At 54.7% G+C, this 18,917-nt stretch overlaps 1 protein-coding gene, 1 long non-coding RNA gene and 1 other non-coding gene across 3 annotated transcripts in view; 1 reads left to right on the plus strand and 2 right to left on the minus strand.

Annotated features, from left to right (window-relative positions):
• The first annotated feature begins 688 nt into the window (after window positions 1–688).
• Window positions 689–5,313, plus strand: LOC125755845 (uncharacterized). Its single transcript, XR_007413251.1, has 2 exons — window positions 689–3,949; window positions 4,334–5,313. It is a non-coding gene; the product is annotated as an uncharacterized LOC125755845 (long non-coding RNA).
• PRRC2B (proline rich coiled-coil 2B) overlaps window positions 3,770–18,917 on the minus strand; it is a 90,246-nt gene continuing 75,098 nt past the window's right edge. Inside the window, 12 exon segments of the mRNA XM_025475522.3 lie at window positions 3,770–6,524; window positions 7,822–7,903; window positions 10,020–10,111; window positions 10,723–10,899; window positions 13,710–13,950; window positions 14,531–14,658; window positions 15,606–15,703; window positions 16,510–16,702; window positions 16,854–16,958; window positions 17,720–17,806; window positions 18,254–18,451; window positions 18,591–18,779. Of these exon segments, the coding sequence (XP_025331307.2) occupies window positions 6,390–6,524; window positions 7,822–7,903; window positions 10,020–10,111; window positions 10,723–10,899; window positions 13,710–13,950; window positions 14,531–14,658; window positions 15,606–15,703; window positions 16,510–16,702; window positions 16,854–16,958; window positions 17,720–17,806; window positions 18,254–18,451; window positions 18,591–18,779 (1,725 nt within the window). The 3' untranslated portion in view covers window positions 3,770–6,389.
• On the minus strand, window positions 11,693–11,775 carry LOC112677750 (small nucleolar RNA SNORD62). Its single transcript, XR_003147183.1, has one exon. It is a non-coding gene; the product is annotated as a small nucleolar RNA SNORD62 (small nucleolar RNA).

Raw genomic sequence — 18,917 nt, forward strand, 5'->3', positions numbered from 1 at the left:
GCGCAGCGCATGCGCCCTGGGCCGAAAGGGCTCCCGGGTCCGGGTCCCGGCGGCGCGGAGATGCGCTCCTCGTAGGTCGTTGCCGGCCCAGGTGTTCCAGGAGCCCGGTGCCCCTTTTAAAAACAACACAGCGGGGGCATCCCTGGGTGGCTCAGCGGTTTGGCGTCTGCCTTCAGCCCAGGGCGTGATCCAGGAGTCCCGGGATCGAGTCGCGAATCGGGCTCCCCGCAGGGAGCTTGCTTCTGCCTCTCTCGTGAATAAATAAATAAATTTTTAAAAATAAAATAAAATAAAATAAAGACAGTGGGGCCTTAGCCGTGGGCCTCTAGGTGTGTGAGCACCTCGCGTGCAGGTGCCTGCCCGGAGCCCGGGGGGTGCGCGTGTGCTCCGGGAGGGCGGGCGGTCAGGGCCGCCGCAGCTCTGTCGCCTCCCCCGGGCCCCGCCCCCGCCCCCCTGACCCCCTGACCCCCGCCCAGGCTCCCGCGGGCCCCGGCATCCCCGCACCCCCGGTCTCGGGCTCCCGCGGGCCCCGGCATCCCCGCACCCCAGCCGCCGCGCGGAGCCTGCCCTGCGGGGGACTCCGTGCCTTTGGGACCAGACGGTTAACCGACGGGAACACCCTCGTCCCCAGGCTCTCTTCCTGATCCTTTCGTGTTGTGTGTGTTCATCTCACGGACAGAACCTGGTACCGCAGGGTTAAGAGCTAGAATTACGGTTCTTCACTTTGCAAGACTTCCCCCCCCACTTGCGGTGGTCAACCCAGCGTCAGAGAACACGGGTTAAGGATGTAGGGTTACTTGGGTCTTCCTCCTGCCTTGACCCCCGAGGCAGGGGCTTCCCTGGGCCGGGGGAGGAGAGGTGCCGGCTCCTGGGGAGTTCTCCTGGTGAAGTTCGGGAACCATCCCTAGGGGCTCGCTGTGGCCCCTGCCCCTGCCCAGGACCCAATAATGCCAGAGAGGCGCAGAAGGAATCTGCACAGAGGCTTTCCTTATGGAAAGTGTTCTACGTGCGGTTAATTTGTTTCCTAACATTCTTAACTGGTGCCCATGACCTCGTTGAATCCACACTACCCCAGGAGGTAGGTTACTGTTAATTTGACGTTTTACAGTTGAAATTGTGACTCCAAGGGGTGAAGTGCCCTTCCCAGTCATGCAGTTGTAGGGCGTGGGGGTGGGGTGGGGATGCAGAACCGAGGATCATCTGCTGGGACTCAAATCCAGGCTCCCCATCCGTCACTCTCCCATGCCTGGACAGCTCATCTTTCCTACCCCAAAGGGCAGCATGATCCTCTCCCCTCTCAGCAAAGGGGTCACTATGAAGTGGCAACAAGACATGAGAGGAGGGATGCCTGGCTGGCTCAGTTAGTGTAGAACATGTTAACTCTTGATCTTGGGGCCATTAGCTTGCTTAAAAATTAAAAATAAATAAAAAAAAACCATGACAAATCAAATGCTTTCTCCTCTGACCTGCCCACTTCTCAAGGGAAGTAGGGGGAGGGCAGAGGGCAGGCAGATGTCCTGCACACCTTAATATCACCCACTGGGAGGGAAGGAGGGGCCTTGCTAATGCTTATCCATTTGGAAGATGCACCCTATCTGTGGGTTTCAATCCTTTCTCTCCTCCCCACCTTGCTTTAAACCATTTTGGCCGTCACTCCCAATTTCCACATAAGCTGTCCGAACAGAAGAACTCTTCCATCTCTCTCATCAAATGACAACAGAAAATCGAGGGACACACAGCCTGAGAAAGCATGTTCAGCTCTAGGGCGTTTTCTTTTTTTTTTCTTCATTTTTTTTATTTAAATAAGGAGAATTCTTTCATATGGAAAGAGCTAGTACAATCACATATTTGAAAGGAGAAACAATAGGTACTGATCCGGAGGGAAGGGCAAAGGGTGAGTGTGCCACCATGGCCTGCTGAATCCATGATTCCATTTCCCATCCAAGGCAAAAGTTTCCCCAAAAATATATAAACAAGCTACACTTTACACCTTTAGCCATCGTCTGCCCTTTCAAATATCTGGTCTACATGAAAAGACAAAGAGGAAAGGCCAAAATAAAAACAAAAGGGAACAAAAACAAAAAAACCCTCAAGAACAACAAAAAACCCAAACCCTTTTTACTATGCAAGGCATGAGGTCAAAAGCTTACAGTATCCCCTTTAAACAATGGAAGAAAGTCATCCACGGAACCTTTATAGAAATTTCCACCCTGAGGCTTCGTAGCATGCTGAAGACAGGGTCCCAAGGACACTGCCACCCAGCCAAGGTGGGAAATGGTGAACAGCAAGGTGAGATGCACCTGGAAGATCACTAGCCCAGTATGCACTGGTGGTCCCCAGAGGGCATGGCTGGGGGACAGTGTCTGACCCCAACACTGAGACACCCTGTCCCAGGTGATCTCTTAGATCCATCTCACATTTTCAAGGAGGAAGGGCTGGCTTTCTGGAAGTCTGCATTTCCCATTCAGCACAGAACATGACAAAGCACAAACACTCTAGTGTCCTCGGTTGTCAAAGGCCATTTCCAACAGACCCAGGCTTGCTCTGCAAGAAGTGAAAAGGGACAAATACAGGTTTGGGAGGCAACATGCAGCTACTTGGTGGAGGGGAACCGAACAGCAGGGAGGGGCTTTACCAGGTGGCCACATTGTCTCAGCAGGCCATTTCTGAACACGGCCATGCACCTGTGTGCACACCCTCAGCCTCCTGGGCCCTGAGCACCAGTCACAAACCTCATCACCCATCCCAAGGGCAGATCCAGAAGACAGGAGGGCGAGGGCATAGCTGGAGAGACCCAAAGTCAATATTTAACAAGATTCCCCAATATTCCCTAGAAGTGGCTGGCATGGCCACAGCTTTGGAACTCAATCAACTGATTTCTGAATGTGTAAGTCATCCTCTGTCTTCCCTCATAAGGAACCCAGAGCCAGAAGTGAATGAATTCTGAGTTTGAAAACAGTAATAATGTGGATTAAAAAGGGGGAAGCAACAGTAAAGAAAACCAGACCAAATATAACTGGCAGAGAAGTTTCCAGGGGGTGTACTCGACCCCACTCTGGGATTTTCACCCCACTGAGTAGGTGACACTGGACAGACACTACTGCAGGGTTACTGGTTGCTGCGCAACGGGCTGTACCACCAATGGCCAGGGCCAAACTGCCAGCATCAGGAGGGAGACAAAGGGACAGCAAGGGGGCTCTGACACTACCCACCTCCCCCTGCCATCAGTCTCAGAAGCAGCAGAAAGGTAAATGTCATCTTTACCTGCTCCCACCAAAGGCCCCGTGGCATCTTGGCAGAGGCCTCTGCAGGGAGGTGTGCTCTGAGGATGGGGGTTTGAAACCACAAGAAGACCCTAAGCTCTATTACCTTGAGCTTGGTTCTAAAACCACATGAAAAGAAGAGATATTGCACCTTAAAACCTCTCTGCACTACAAACTGCATTTCATCAGACCGAGGAAGGGATGGGGGGCGGGGGGTGGGGGTGGGGGTTGGACAGGCCCTCTGCCCCAAGCCCAATTTAAAACCTGTATCTTAGTGGGAAAGACACTGCAGCTCGGGCACACAGAGGTGGTGAATGCACTGAACTTCACATGCAATTTCCTGGCCTTTCCTGCACAGAATAATTCAGACATTATATATAAATAGAGCAGTGAAACATTTACTTTTTTCACCTAGACCTACAACATCAATACATATAAATAAATTCTAGTGTTTTTTGTTTTTATTGGGGAGGGGGAGGAGAAAATACAGGGGTGGACAAAAGGGCTGGCGAACAGGTGACCTTTTGTTTTTATTTTTTCTCAAAACAGGAAGTACTGACACGCTGACGGCTGGTTCACCTGAAGGGTACACCTTGAGTTTGTCACAGCATCCTGGGCTGTTCTGTTGAATTTCAAAATGAGAAAACCTCTGTTCCTTTTTGATGTACAATGTGCACCAAAATTAGGTGTGTGGGCCCGGCCATGTTTATGAACATACAGGCGGTGGTGAATGTGTGTGGCTCCCGCAGGGGGAGCCGGGCAAAAGAGGCAGGTGGCAGCAGAGGGGAGCGCCAGGCAGGGCAGGTGGTCACAGGGACAGCAGTCACACACTTGCAGGGGAGAGAAAGAGCAGATGAGCACACAGGGCAGGTGAGCGCAGGCAACTCAAGGGAGCAGCCCTTGGTAAAAGGACCTCAGAATAAAGCTTCAGGCCTGAAGATGACCAGCTAGTAAGAAGCAAGGTCTGAGGGTGGAGGTAGGAAAAGGGACACAGAAAGCTGCAGATGAAGCACTAGAGCAACTTTCAAGAAAACTGGGCCTCTCCGGATGACACCCCACCCTCCCCACAGACGTTGGCACTCTGGCTGGCAGGGTGTGCCCCGTTTCCTTCAAGCAGGGAAGAACGACAGAAGGTTATGGGTGCCACACCGTCCCTAAGGCGCTTCTCTCCACCCAGCTTGTACGCTAGACACAGAGCTCAAAACCACAGGACGTCACACCCCTGTAGGGGCCCTGAGGCTGGACTGTGCAGGGCTCGTCCCCACTCACCTACTGCTTGTCCTCTGAGCCTGGTCCTCCTTGGAGCCATCGCTGGTGGCAGGCAGCACCTAGTTTAAGGACTGGCTGGCTGGTTAGTTACTCTGAAGAGCATGTACACACCCTGCAGGTTTCCCTTCCCCTATCCTTGGAATGACAACATCAGGGACGATTTCCTTCTGGGTCTTATTTTAAAAATAAACAACAAAACCCAGCATCAAATGGCTCACACAAACATTTTGCTAGCGGCCACTGCAGAACGACGGTCAGACCTGCGACCCCCCCACCCTGCAGACCCCACCCCGGCCGTCTGGGAAGATGGGCACCCAGCGCCCAGCTCAGGCCCCTCTGTCCCAACCACCTGGGTCTGCCAGTGGGAGCGAAGAAAAGGAGAAAAAGGAAGCCCTGGTGGCAGCCTTCCAAGCCGCACACCTTGGCTACAGACCCCAGCAGACAGCCGTCCTTGCGCCCCTGTCCCCAAGGGAAGGGGCCTCACAGGTTCCAGGGACGAGCTGCATGAAAGGTGGCAGGACAGAGGGATCCAGACAAGAAGGAGACAGCCTCAGGAAGAAAAGAGGAGGGTATGTCACAGAAGGCTTCAAGGAAGGGCGTGCGGGTCACACGGCAGCCCCCTGGGTGTCAGAGCCCCCGACATGGAGGCGGTCAGCTCGCACCGTCCGGGCCACACTGGCAAACACCAGTGATTCTGTATCTCCACGATTCACCTTAGGTGCCCCGTGGTCAGCATGTCCACTGGCGTTAGAAGAGTCCAGGACAGAAACTGTGTGTCATTCTTACGCTAAAAACGCCATCAGCTTCACTGGGCTGCCCCTAAACTCCAGCGGTTATCAGGCCAGGGGCTGGAACCCACCGTGACACTGACCTAACTTCCCTCTCAGTCACTCTCCCAAGCAAGGAGCTGCCCACTGGCAAGCCCTCCACGTTTCCTGCGAGCACCCGCACCGGCTGACCCACTCACTAAGAGCGCACGGGGGGACACCTGCCTCAGAGTCCTGTTCAGGAATCGCAGTGACAGACCAGTGGACCAGGCAGGGGACAGGTGGAAATGTGGTCCTGGGACAGAGGAAGGAAGGGGTGAGGGAGGGGGTGGCGAAGAAGTATAAAAGTTCAGCTATGCACACATAGCTTCGGTTTTTGTTTTCTTTTCCTTTCTCCTTTGTAAAAACTTTTAGCTGCTTTTTAAAACAAAAAGCCTCAAACTAAAATGGCCCTGCTGCCAAACCACTGTGCCTGGGGCCGGGAGGGAAGGGAAAGGGAAAGGGGAAGGGGAAGGGGAAGGGGAAGGGGGAAGGGAAGGGGAAGGGGAAGGGGGAAGGGAAGGGGAAGGGGAAGGGAAGGGGAAGGGGATGGGGAAGGGACGGGACGGGACGGGGAAGGGGAAGGAAGGGAAGGGGAAGGGAAGGGGAAGGGGAAGGGGACGGGAAGGGAAGGGGAAGGAAGGAAGGGGAAGGGAAGGGAAAGGGAAGGAAAAGGGAAGGAAAAGGGAAGGGAAGGGCTGCCAGAAAGCACCCTGGCGGTGGGGTGGGTGGGGCGGGTTTTCTGGCCTGCACAAAGGCTTGAGTCACTCCACGGTCACGGTGGAAAGGAGGCGGGGACAACGTGGGGACAGGGTCAGTTTGCTTGCTTGTTTGCTTCATATTAAAGCGAGCAGGTCAATGCCACATATCCACGGGGGCAAGCTGGTCGGACAATGGAGCTTTCAGGAGTGGACAAGGGAAGGAAGGTCTCTCAGTCCGGGCCAGGTGGTTGGACGGTGGATCTCCAAGATGTCCGCGTGTCTGGCTGCGTCAGAGGTCAGGGCCGAGCGGCAGCCCTGCGCTCAGGGGGGCGAGGCGTGGCCCAGCACCTTCAGGCCTTGCTCTCTTCCACCTTGACCGCCCGAGGCTTGATTGCTCCGGTTCGCTTCATCTGGGAGGTGGCGGAGGGGGCTTCCTGCAGCTTCACGGCTCCCAGGCTGGCTTTTTCATCCACTCGTTGTTTGGCCTTTGGACAGATGAATGGGGACAGTTACCCTTATGCCGAAATGTCCATCTGGACACACAGCTCTCACCACTCCCATCTGCTCATGAGTCACAGAGAAAAGCTACCCTAAGAAGCCCATCCTTTGGTGGAAGGAGCAAACCAAAGAACTCCCTCCCCTAGGAAGGACACTGGCGTGAGCTGCTCTCTCCCCTCCCATGGGTGCTGAGGGCAGTGGTTCAGAGAGGCAGGAAGATGCCGGGTCCTCTGGGAAGCATTCTGTGATGCCCACGGGTTTCTGCAGGAGCAGCACATCCAAGGCTGACCAGAAGGACCTTCTCAAATCAGTGCACCCCTTGGCCCAAGGGGAAAAAGCCCTGGAGCAGCCCCAACACCCCATAAGTCAGAACACCTGAATGTTTGCTGAGGGGCACGGGACCACTGGCTGGGCTTGGTCCGTCCCTCATCTTCAACCCCCACTCCCTTCTGACTCCCACTCTCCAGAAACCTTTCCCCAGGACCCTAGTTTGGCCTCGAGATCCCCAGTCAGGGTCCCATTAACCTGCAGCTCTGCACAGGGGATGTGTCACAGAGTGGCTGGGCTCAACTATGCCCCTGACCAGGGTGTGAACTCTGCAAGGAAACTTAGCAGCTCGGTCCAAGCAATTCAGGGAACGACCCTCCAGGGAACCAAGTTAGGAGGAGTGTAAGGAGTGATCAAACTTCCGCCTCCACCAGCCAGGAATGCGGTTTTATTAAAAAGCCACGCCTGACATGTGTGAGCTCCGGAGCCCCATCACGTTTTATAGAGTGGCAGCCGAGAACAGTGCCTGAAGGCAGAGACACTGAGAAGCCCCTTTTGTTGCAAAATGGGAAAGCGTCATTCCACATGTACTCCCACCCAGCCGAGACAGAGACGAGACACAGCACTTACTAGAGCTAGCACGTGCACGCACGCACACACGCGCACGCACACACACGCGGCTTCTACAGCTGACCCACAGACCTAACCGAGTCCCAGCGCCTTCACAGCCCAAATCACTAGGGAGGCAGAGTCCACCTTCTGGTGCCACCTCCTTAGAGGAATCCACATCCTTCCTTCTCTGCAGGACAAGGAAGGATCCAGACGCCCGTCCAGAGGAGAAATGCCTTGGCCAGGAGGGACTCAGGCTGCCGGCTCCCGGCGCCACGCTCTAAGCGCTAGGGCATGTCTCTCTTTATAAGAGGAGCACTCAAACGGGTTGGACAGTCCCTTCTCTTTTGGCGCTTGGAGACGGGCCTAAGCGTCCAGGGCTGGAGGGTCTGGAAAGCCATCTTCTACCTGTTGAACGTAGTGTCCCTGCACAGAGCCCATGTTAACTGCTGATCCAGAGGGCTTCCCACTGGGGCTAGCAGAGCTAGGCCTGAAAAAACCAAAGGCAGGGGGTGAGAACACATGCGTCGCCAGAGAAAACGAGTCAAGCCTAGCACACGGCGCGGCCCTGGCTTGGGCGGCGCCCTCTCCAGCGGAGGAAAGCCAAGACTTCAGACAGCCAGGGTGCAGGGGGCACCAGAGCAGCTCGCAGAGACCCAAGGGCACAGGGGCCGAAGCCCCAGCTGTGGGTAGATACTGACCGGACGAGTGAATGGGGACTACCCGTCTCTCTGGGCCTGGAGGGTCTGGACCGATGGGACTCTGTGACCCAGACAAATGGTCTACGAAGCTGATTTCAGAATGGTGCCAAGTTTATTCCTAGAGTTTTCACTTTTTTAGACAGTGTGTGTGGGAGGGTGAGTGGAAAGAGAAACCAAAAGGAACAAAAATCTTTCAGAACATCTTCCTGAATGTATCCGTTGACCAGACAACCAGTTCTCCTGGATGTTGCCTAGGTGCTATGTGGAAGAAAGATTCTGTGGTCAAAAGCTTGAGAAGTGCTGTGTGCGGGAGTTCATCGGGACCCTGGACAGTGGGGGAGCTCAGACCCTGTACCGAGCACCACGATCCCAACGAGCACACCCCTAAATATCTGACCAGGGAACCCTTTTTTGGCAGGGCACACCTCAGAAGCCCTGTTTCCAGAAAACCTGGGAAACACTGCTCTATAAAAATACACCAATTTTCCCCCCACTACAACCCCAACAAAACAGAGGCTATTAGTGAAGGCTTCTATGTTCTACGCGTTCTTCAAAGAGCCCACTGCTGTGTCCCTACCCTGAACAGACATGGGCAACTCTTGCTGTGTGAGCATCTGTGCTCTGGTTTGCCTCTGGGACCAGATGCAGCTCAATGTCACCCATGGCGACAGGGGGCTGACAGCATTTGTTTATCCACAGAGCTTCCTTCCTTATTCCAGACTACAGTCATCATTCTGTGTTGCTGTCTGTATGTTTCATACAGTTCTGTTATTTTGGCCTATGTGAAAAATATGGTCACAACACAAAACAAACTAATGAACAAAAATAAATGAAGCCAAAGGGTAAAGTAATAGAAAAGATGATGGAAAGGGGGAAACATCACACAAATGCCTCTGGAAATGCAGGTGGAAGCATGGAATGATGGGAAGGACGGGATGGACGGGACGGATGAGGACCCAGCCTCGACACTTCAAGAGCAGCAGGGGCAGAGTGGCCACAGCTGCAAGACCGGAGATGATGCTCTGATCTGCAGACGTGCTCCCCACTCGGAGAGCAGCTATACGCCCCTAGAGGGTCCTCGGGGCGCCCTGGAGCCGGGCCGCTCACCTCTCACAGAGCGCCATGAGTCACACGTCTGCTTTGCTTGCTTACAAACAGGAGGATGCTCCAAGCATCTCCCACGTGTAACAAGAGCCAACCGTACCTGCCCATGGGCCCCGGGCCAGAGCATGCTGCCTCCCCATCCCTGCCACTCTTCCTCAGGGGCAAATAGGTCAGTAAGGCCAGAGGTTCTTTGAGTTTCTAGTATAATAAGTAATTCCACACCAGGATTCATGCAAAGCCACCTCCCAATCCAGCTAAGGGACCTGGGACAGTTAGTTACTGGAGAGGCAGAGACCGAGACCAAGGATGCAAAGAGAAGGGGCCAGTCCACATGGCCCCACAAGGCCAGCAGCCACAGGCCCTCATGGGGCCAGAGGGCCAGTGCAGGGGGCCTGCAGCCCCAGGAAAGGGAATTCTCCTCGCCTTCCAGGGAGTACACCTTCCTGGTCAGCAAATCCTTTGTAAAATCTGGTGGGAAAGCCGTGAGCAGTCAGGTCAGGCCTCACACTATTAAAACATCAGCTTACTACCTTTCCAGAAAGCTCTCCCACACCAGAACATTTTATTATGATGACTAAAAGCAGAATCACTCTGCTAGTTCACTAAAACATGGTTCACTAAAACATGAAAGTGTCCCAGTATTGAAATTTCAAAGTGACATGTGGCCTCAAAGAGGACCCTGCCTCAGTGCCCTCCCATGGCTCTCCCTGGGCCCCCAAGACTCTTCTGAACCATGGAGTCCCATCTAGACCAAGTATTTGGTGATGCAGCATCTGACCCCCACCCAGGGCATTTCTTTACCTGTAAGTCTGGGGTGATGGCACAGAGCCTCCTGAAGGAACATTCTGTTTACTGTCGGCAAAGTGGAAGCCCTTCATCTCCATCTGAGAGGACTGGAGACACCACAAAGGTATGAGTGGTCATTTGATGGCCCTGTGCTGCCTGGCCCTCACTGAACCACCCTCGTGCAGAGACACTGAGAATTTCCAGCGAGGGAAAGGGATCACCTAAAGCAAACTGCACTCCCCCTCCCCCTCCAATCTAGGCTTGAGAGGCTTCTTGGAACCAAGGACCATCCTGTTTTTGTTCTCTCGAAGTGGGGTGGGGAGAGAGGACTGTGCACCACCACCAGGATGGCCATCAGCAGAGCCCCTGAAGCCGGGGAGGAATGCAGAGCCTGGACCCCAGCCCTAGACACACTCCATGGGGATGTCTGGGACGGTCTCTGAAACGGCCCCACAGCTCCCCTAGCCAAGAGGCCCCAGGCATCACCACCACACACCCCTTCCCTTCTCTTCTGGGTGTCGGCTCATGTTGCTAGCTTGAACCAAGGTGGGGAGGGGTTGCGCCATGGGGTTCCTAGAAGACTTCACCACGAGCAGGAAACCAGTGGTCTGGTGAGGCCAAGAGCTAGCTTGCAGCCCAACCTCTGGAATTTTCTGCCCCAACAGCACTTCCTGACTTAGCTAGCAAGGTTTCTCCCGGGCACGAGAGTCCTCCTTACCTCTCTGCTGGTGTTAAGGACCGAAGGCTGGGAGCCGGGTGGAAGGATTCTTCGGGGGGCCCCGACAGAGAGGCTCTGCCCCTGTGGCAGCTGGATGGACTGTGGTAGAATCAGAGGCTGCTGCCCGGAGCCGTACCGCGGCAGAGGCAGCTGGGAGCCAGGCAGCGGCATCGTCAGCTGCTGGGCGACAGGGACAGTCAAGAGGAGGAATGGATGTTGAGGAGAAAGCCACGAACTACTGTTTACATGTGTCCCCAGGAGAGGACACACATTATACTGCAGGTTCTCATTTTAAGAGAATTAAAGCGTGGCCTCTGCACAGCAATATAGGCTCTAGATTTCTGCTAGGGAATACCCTCAGAAGTAGGGCAAGTCTGATTGCTGGAACCAGCAGGTGGAGAAGACAAGCTCAGGGCCGTGCCAGCAGGTGCTACACTGTAACATGCTCACAGGGGACAGGAGTGGCTCCTCTCCAGGGCTGCAGAGGGCTGCATGCACCCAAGGGAAGCACCAGGACACTATCAGACCCAGGGAGCAGAGAGGACAGAGCGTCATACTGGACACAGACCCAACATGGGGAGTGCGGGCAACAAGCCCCTTATGTATTGGGGGGGTGGGGCGGGGAAGAGTTAGGGAAGGTCAGGAGGCTTCATAGGAGGTAATGTCCAAGCAAGTCCCCAAACACGAACACTGGATGGATTTCTATCTACATACTGCTTTGCAAGGCAAAAAAGGGAAAACCCCTTTATTGTTTTGCCTCTAAAGGGTATGGAAAACTCAACTGAGTTCTGGGGTAAAGGGTTCCTGGAACTGGAGACTCTTGGATCCTTCTGAAGACTATTATAATAGCAGAACATGGGGGAGAGGGGAATGGTGACAGCAAGCTCTAAGGGACCACTTCTCAAGTCCAGCACCAGGTGGGTGACAAGGACAGGGGGGTGCCTCAGGACTGAGGCAGGGACGCCACTTGTCTCTCAGTCACTTTCCTCTTCATCCCCCTGCATTGAGTCCACGGGGGGGTCAGAAGGATCTATTGGAATTACATCACGGAGACGAGTGGCAGCCAGAGCCTCAAGACCCCACGTTCCTCCTTGCACACAATAGAGTGTGGGACGAAGAGGAGGATGTTACTACGCTTCTGGAGCACTGGCTCCCCATGTGGTATGGCCAAAATTGTGTTTTAGGGGGAACCTCAGCTGCTATGTTGAGAACAGATCATTGGGCCCAAGAGTAGAGCCAAGAGATCTGGGAGGAACCCCCACAGGAGCCTGGACAGGGTGGGGTGTGGAGGGAATGAGAAGTGGCTAGATTCTGTATACCTTCCAAAGATAGAGCCAATGGAACTCGCTGAAGGATCAGAGGGGATGTGAGGGGACATGGGGACCTACAGTGACATAGATAAGACAGCCAGAAGGACCAGGAGAAAAATCAGGTTTTGGACTTGATGCCTTCACACACTATGTTTGATATGCCCTAAGACACCAGAGCAGAGGAGACGGGTAGCCCACAGGTGAGAAAATAAATACCTGGTGGGACTGGGAAGACCTAAGTCCCTTGATGGGACTTTAAGCCATAGGACTAGACAGAGGTTGGAGGGCAGAGCCTAGGGGGCACCAAGAAATCACACACCACACAGGTGAGGAAGAAGGGGTTGCCAGGATGGCAGCGCCTATGAACAGAGTGAAGAACATGGCTCCAGGTGTCAGGAGCATCCCGGAGTCAAATGCTGCGGATGGGTCAGCAAGATGAGGGTAAAGAATAACCATCAGGAATTGACTGGTGTCCTTAAAAAATTTTTATGGTTTTGTGTTTTTAATAAGGGGAATAATAGAGTTGGCTGGGTACGGCCCTTCGTTGTGCCCACAGCACACGTGATGTACGTAGGAAGGAGCTGGAGCCTGGCTGGAAGGGCCTTCCCCAAGCTCCGCCAGCCCACCCCTGTGGCAGGAAAGCCCTCAGGCGGTGCTTTGTACAAGATCTCTTGTTTCATCACTGCTTCTATTTCTCTAGTGACAGGGTAGAGGTAGAGGGTGGTGAGGAGAAAGTTGCAAGTCTGAGACGGGCACTGGAGGCTGGGGATTGATGGGGCCCGAGTTCAGGGGCATGGAGACTCCCGAGGGTGGCTGTCGGGGCCTGGCAGCAGATAGCCCAAGCAGGTCTGGTTTTCTGTAGGCACAGACAGCTGTGCAGACACAGGCCTGGACCTAAGTGAGAGCATTGGAGTGGGGACAAGGACAAATGCAATGGGCAGCACCGATAAGCTGGCAGAGAAGTGAGCCCACAGGAGAAGGTGATCAGGTGGCCAGAGCTGCATCGCTAGCAGGGAGAGCTAGCAGAGCAGGGGTGGGCATGAGTAAAACCCTTAAACTTGAGATGGTGGAAAAGGTACAGCTTCTGGCATTGACAAGTCCCGACAGGGCTCCCACGCGGAGCCCTGGTGGCAAGGGGCCGAGGAACAGAGACCAGGCTATCATCTACACACACATCAAAACCACCAGCAGTTACAACAGGAGCTATGCTGGAGAGACTGAACCAGGAGCGACCCTCAAAGTTGTCCAATACTACTGACGGTCACAGGAGAGGAAGACATGAAGCCAAACGCTGGATTCATAATATGGACTCACAGTAACATGGAGGCCAGTGGAGCCATCGACAGTATGGGCTCCAGGGCTGGGGTTCTGGGGAGAACAGAGGGAGAGCTGTCCAGAAGCATTAGTATGCCAGGAGAACATGCACCCCATCTCCAAGCCCCCCAGGATGAGGGCGGGAGAGAGGCTGTGGGAGGAGCAGTGCTCTCAGGGGATAAATAGGACAGGACCGTTCCAGAGAGGCAGAGGACCTAGCCCCAGTTCTAGCAGCCCAAGGACCAATCACAATGGTTACAAGCTGCACATAAGTCAGCAAAATCAAGAGACAGATAAAAAGGAAAAACAGTCACAAGAGAAAGAGGCCCTAGTGTGCTGGGCAGAGGAGATGGAATTCCTGACCTGTGGGAGCTGGGAGTCCAACAACTGGGAGGCGCCTAGGCCCGCAGCCTGACCCAGCTGGCCCTCGTAGACCAGGGCTTGGTTTCCACTCATGGGCTGGTAGGGGGAGCCGGACTGGGGCTTCACCATCTCTAAGGGCTGCATGCCTGGGAACGCCGAGTATGGAGGCTTCAAGGCTGTGCCTCCAGAGAGGATCATGGTGCTGGGTGGTGACAGGCTGGGATGCATGTACACCTGAGATCTGCAAAAGCCAGACAGACGGTGGGTCAGATGTAGGAGCACACCAGTGGGTCTCAAATAGAAGCACGCAGCACGATCCCCCAGAGGGCTTGCTAAAATCCACACTGCTAGCCGCCCCCCACCCCAAGCTTCTGACTCAGAAGGTCTGGACAGAGCCTGAGAATCTGCATTTGTAACATGGACCTAGATGGTGTGGATGCTGCTGGTCCAGGGGCCACAGTTTGAGCATCACTAGATGACACATCCAGGCTGTACAAGGCACAGGAAAACCTATGTGATGCTAAAGGCATGGGACTTCAGACACATGGGAAGAGCAGACCATGGGTATAGGCAGGCGGTGGAGGCAGGCAGGAGGAAGGGAAGATGGAGAGGGGCTGTGAAGGGGTAGGACGACGTGGAAAAAAGACACAAAGCCCACTGGAGGAGCATCATCAAGCCCACGCAGCTCCTGCAAGAGTCATTAATGACTCTGAAGTGACCATGATCACCACCTCCCCCCACCAACCACCCCAAAGCAGAGGCGAGGAATGGCAGCTCACAGGCCATAGAGGTGGAAGCTTGTGTCCCTGGCTGCATCTCACCTGAAGGGCTGTAAGGAGCTGAAGATCTCCTGAGCCTGGGAGGCGGGAAGCCCGCCCCTCAGTCCCAGCTGGGCTGGAGCCTGCAGAGATGTGTGAAGGGAAAGAGGGATCTGCTGGGCAGCGGCAGCCTGCGGAGGGGAAGCCAGGCAGGTAACTGGGCAGGTGACCTTGGGGGCCCTCTGAGCTGCTCCCCACCCCGCCCCGCCCCCTGTCCAGCGGCAGTGCAAACACTGCCCCAAATGCAAACTGGGACATGTCCTGCTGGTGCTTTCCTTGCTCTTGGGAAAAAGCAAACAATTGGGTAACAATCCCAAACCCTGGCACTGTTCCTATCCTGGATTCTGTACAACAGCAAGAATGAATTCTAGCTACGGTTATCAACAGAGGCATGTCAATGGTGAACAGGACTCATACATGAAGAATACATGCGGTACAATCCAGTCACGTGAAGATCAAAATCTGGTAAATCTAAATGATGTAATAATTAAGAGTATGTTTCATAAAAAGGTTGGGACAGGCCAAGTCCTCTGTCCCCAAATCTGCTTCTGCCCAAGGGCCCCACCGTCCTGGCACACAGTTCTGTGGGCTGCTGGACCATCAGAAGGCTCCACTCCAGCTTCAGGAGGGAGACTTCAGAAATCCGCCCCTTGCAGCACAGAAAATACGCCCATCCTGCATGAAAACAAACACCTGCACGTTTCTAAAACTACCTCTTTCTAATGCATCCATGCCTGGGAGTCTAGGCTTTTCTTCTCTTCATCAGAAGGATACCTGATACCAAAGGATACCAAAGAGAATTCCGTTTCAGCTAATTCCCCAGCTAGGACACAGGAAGAGCTCTGAGAGAGGGAGACAGAGAGTCTGGAGCACTGAGCTCCCGTCCTCTTCCCTGTCTCTCCTGTGTTCATTCACTGAATGTTTCCTGGCTGCTAGGACAGGCTGGGAGCTGGGCATTACATGTGAGGGACACAGGAAGCCAGACAATGAACAAATCAATGAAGAAATTAACTCCACTGTGCGCTGCACCCCCGCCCCACCACACCCTGCCCAGGCCCGCCTGGCTTGCAATCATCACCTGCTGGTAACTCTGCTGCTGAGGTATCGTTTGAGGAACCAGCCGGGGCTGACTTGCAAACACATGGCCATCCAGGTACAGAGGCGGCAGGTGGTTGCCTGCAAACAGAATTCCAGAAAACAGAATAGGATCAAGTCTCACTGTTCCCAAATGTTTGCACGTGCATGCTTTTCCGGGGAATCGGGAGGGAGTGTGTACAGAGCCTGCTCAGCTCCCTGCTGGTGGCCCCTTACTCCAGCAGCCCCACACCGACTCACCCACTTTCAGCAGCTTCAGGGCCACAGAGCAGGGGCAGGCTCCAGCCTACCCTTCCTACCCAACCCCTGGCCCACCGGCCCACACCTTCGGGAGTGGCTCCACTGCAGCCCCCGGGTTCTCTGTCCCCCTGCACTGAGTCCACAGTGGAGGATCAGAACAGTTTCCTGAGACTCTGTAGCTGGGCCCTCAAACCCTCACCTTTCCCTCTGGGCACCAACACGGTGGTAAAAATGGCTACCACTTACTGAGGGCCTGGCTGGTACAAAGCCCTTTCCAGGTATGACCTCATCTCATCAGCTAACCCATGGAGAGCCAGTCTTCTCTCATGGAGAAGGGACCACAGCAGAGGGCTAAGCCACTCACTGGCGGAGATGACATAGCCACTGCATGTGACCTGGCTCTGACTCAAAGCCCCATCTCTGCTTGCTCCTGGCCTGCTTCCCAGGGCAGGGGAGCAGAAAAGCAGAAGGGGCAAGTTATCTGCAGCACCTGAGAAGCTATGACCATTCAACCCAGAAACAAGTTCCTTCTTCTGCAACTCCTTAAGTCAAGCAATCCAAGTTGAGAGAGAGAGAGAGAGAGAGAGAGAGAGAGAAGGGAGGTGAGTGATTCCCCGGAGCTGGTTCAGGCCAGGGGTGGCATATACCTGGGAGAGAAGCAGAAGGCGCGACCGAGGCCACAGGCATGGGCGGCATGGAAACTCCCCCGAAGGAGCTATAGTTCACCCCGGTGGAGGCTCCCACAGACGACGGGGGCTGGATGCCTGAGCCCCCGCCTCCAGGAGAGCTCTGCTCTGGCAAACTGGGTGAATTTTCCCAAGCCTTGCGTGCAGACTCCATCTGAGAAGCCAGGGGAGTGGAAAAATTACCACCAGGGCAGCAGAGGCTAGTACAGCTGGGGGGGTGGTGCTTCCTGCTTCTGTGCAAGCTAGGGCACCAAGGTGGGACGACCCCCCCCGCCCCCACTCCTCCGGCTCTGTGCTGGTGATACCTTCAGGGTGAGGTCGGCGGTGGGGAAGGACATCTGGGAGAGGCCAATGGCCCTCTGGATGTGATGGTCGCGCCGGAGGATGGGAATACTCTGTGTTAACCCCGCCTGGAAGGAGACAAGAAATTGTGGACTAGGCACAGATGCAACATGACAGCACACCAAAATATACCTTCAGCTTGGGTCACATGCACTCAACACGTCGGGGATGAAGCTGCCAGCCACAGAGCCACAGAGATCGTGTGTGTCTCCTCCAGACAGCTGCCTTCACAGACTCCATCCATGAGAGCCCACAGAGAGTGAGTCCCACACCCCCACCCATGGAGCACTCCACCTCAGCAGGGGCAGCCGCGCCAGCAGAACTGTGATCAGCTATCAGCACAGAGGCAGCAGGACCTCACCTGGAGATCCCCAGGTCCTGTCTCAGCTGCCCTACCCAAAAACTGAAAAAAGAGGCCCTTGGGAACATTTCTTCAGGAATGTGGCCAATAGACCCTCCCACACACGCCCAGTGCCCATGGATGTATTATAAGGATCCTGAGCAATTGCTCAGGATGAAGACATCTGTCCCAGGCACTATCAAACATACGTAACCACAGACCTTGGAAGATCAGAGGATCACAGAATGCCAAATAAGCCAGACCTCAGGAATTATGTTCTCCCATTTTAAGATCACAACACCAGGATGTGGGACATTTACACAACTTGCCCAAAGGCATGCAACCAGCTAGAAAAACGTGTCATGCCTCATACTCGGGTCAGGCAGTTGGTCCCCTCCTCTGGCTTCAGAGCCCCCCTGGGAGGTTTCCTCTGTTCTTTCTAGGGCCTGCCAGAGTAAGGAACAGAGCTTGGGGTGGAAACACACTCACATTACTGGCCAAGGCATCCTGAAGTTTGACAACCGGATTTCCCGCCGGACCAGAGGCAGAACCAGGTGGCAAGCTGAAATCGGAGTCCTGGAGAGGAGGAAGAGCCCATTGAGATCATCCGGCCCACTTTTCGGCAGAGACACACGTTAATTTGAGCCACAGTCTCCATGACTCAAAAAACTGACTGAACAGCAATCACCAGATGGTACCCAAAACAAGATGCCACCCTCTGATTCCCTCTGTGCTCCCTGCCTATGCCCACTGACCAACCTGATGGAGACACTGAAGGTAACCAGTCTGCTCAGCCTGAGAACCTAGCTGCTGTCAGTAGAACCATCTAGAAGGCAGCTAAGTAACACCTGCCTCGTCCAGCACGCCAACATGCTCCCTCAGAGTACTGTTTGGCTCCCATCTCCCTGCTGTTTCTTGGGTGACAAGCCTGTCTCAGCACCCACCCCTTCCTCTCCAAGTACTTAAAAAAAAAAAAAAAAAAAAGGTGGGGGTGTGGAGGGAAGGAAATAATCCAAGCCTCACTTTTGGATTGACTCCAAATTCAATGGGCGGCACCGGCAGCACAGAGTCCACGTGAATCTCAACCCCGTTAACAGGCGGGACGACAGCCCCCTGCAGCCGCTCAGCCCCCTCTGAGCCCTTTCTGTTTTTCAGAGAACGCTCATTGCCGATGGGTCCTGGTCTGTGCTCCTTGCTCTGTCCTGAGCCTTGTTCTGAATCCTTGGTGGAAAAGCAGAGACACTTGAGAAACACAGACCAGAAGGACCCCAGTCCCCAGCTTCTGAGCCCAGGAAGAGGGGAAGACAGGACGACAGCCCCTCCTGCCCTGGCTCAGGCCCATGAGTGGACTTCAGCTTACCTTCGGCTCAGGCTGTTTCTGAGCCTGCTCCTTGTGGCTGTCGGCCTTGGGCTCCAGGCCAGGCCCATTCATGTCCTCCGGCTTCAGAGTGCCGTACGGGGAGCTGCGCTGTGAGGAGGTCGCAGACGACTCCCGAGACTCAGCACTCAGGTCAACGCCGCTGTCCCCCTGGCTGCTCTTAAAACCCTGCTGTGCAAGCACAAAACAGTTTAGGAGCCTTGACCCCCAAACTCCAACATGGGACCATCCAGGAAGCAAGACCAAGCACGTGACTGAGTCGCATATCCACCCCCATGCCTGTCCCTTTTAGACTTTCGCCCTCACCGG

Source organism: Canis lupus, chromosome 9 (genome assembly GCF_003254725.2).
Source record: "Canis lupus dingo isolate Sandy chromosome 9, ASM325472v2, whole genome shotgun sequence".
Classification (NCBI taxonomy): Eukaryota; Metazoa; Chordata; class Mammalia; order Carnivora; family Canidae; genus Canis; species Canis lupus.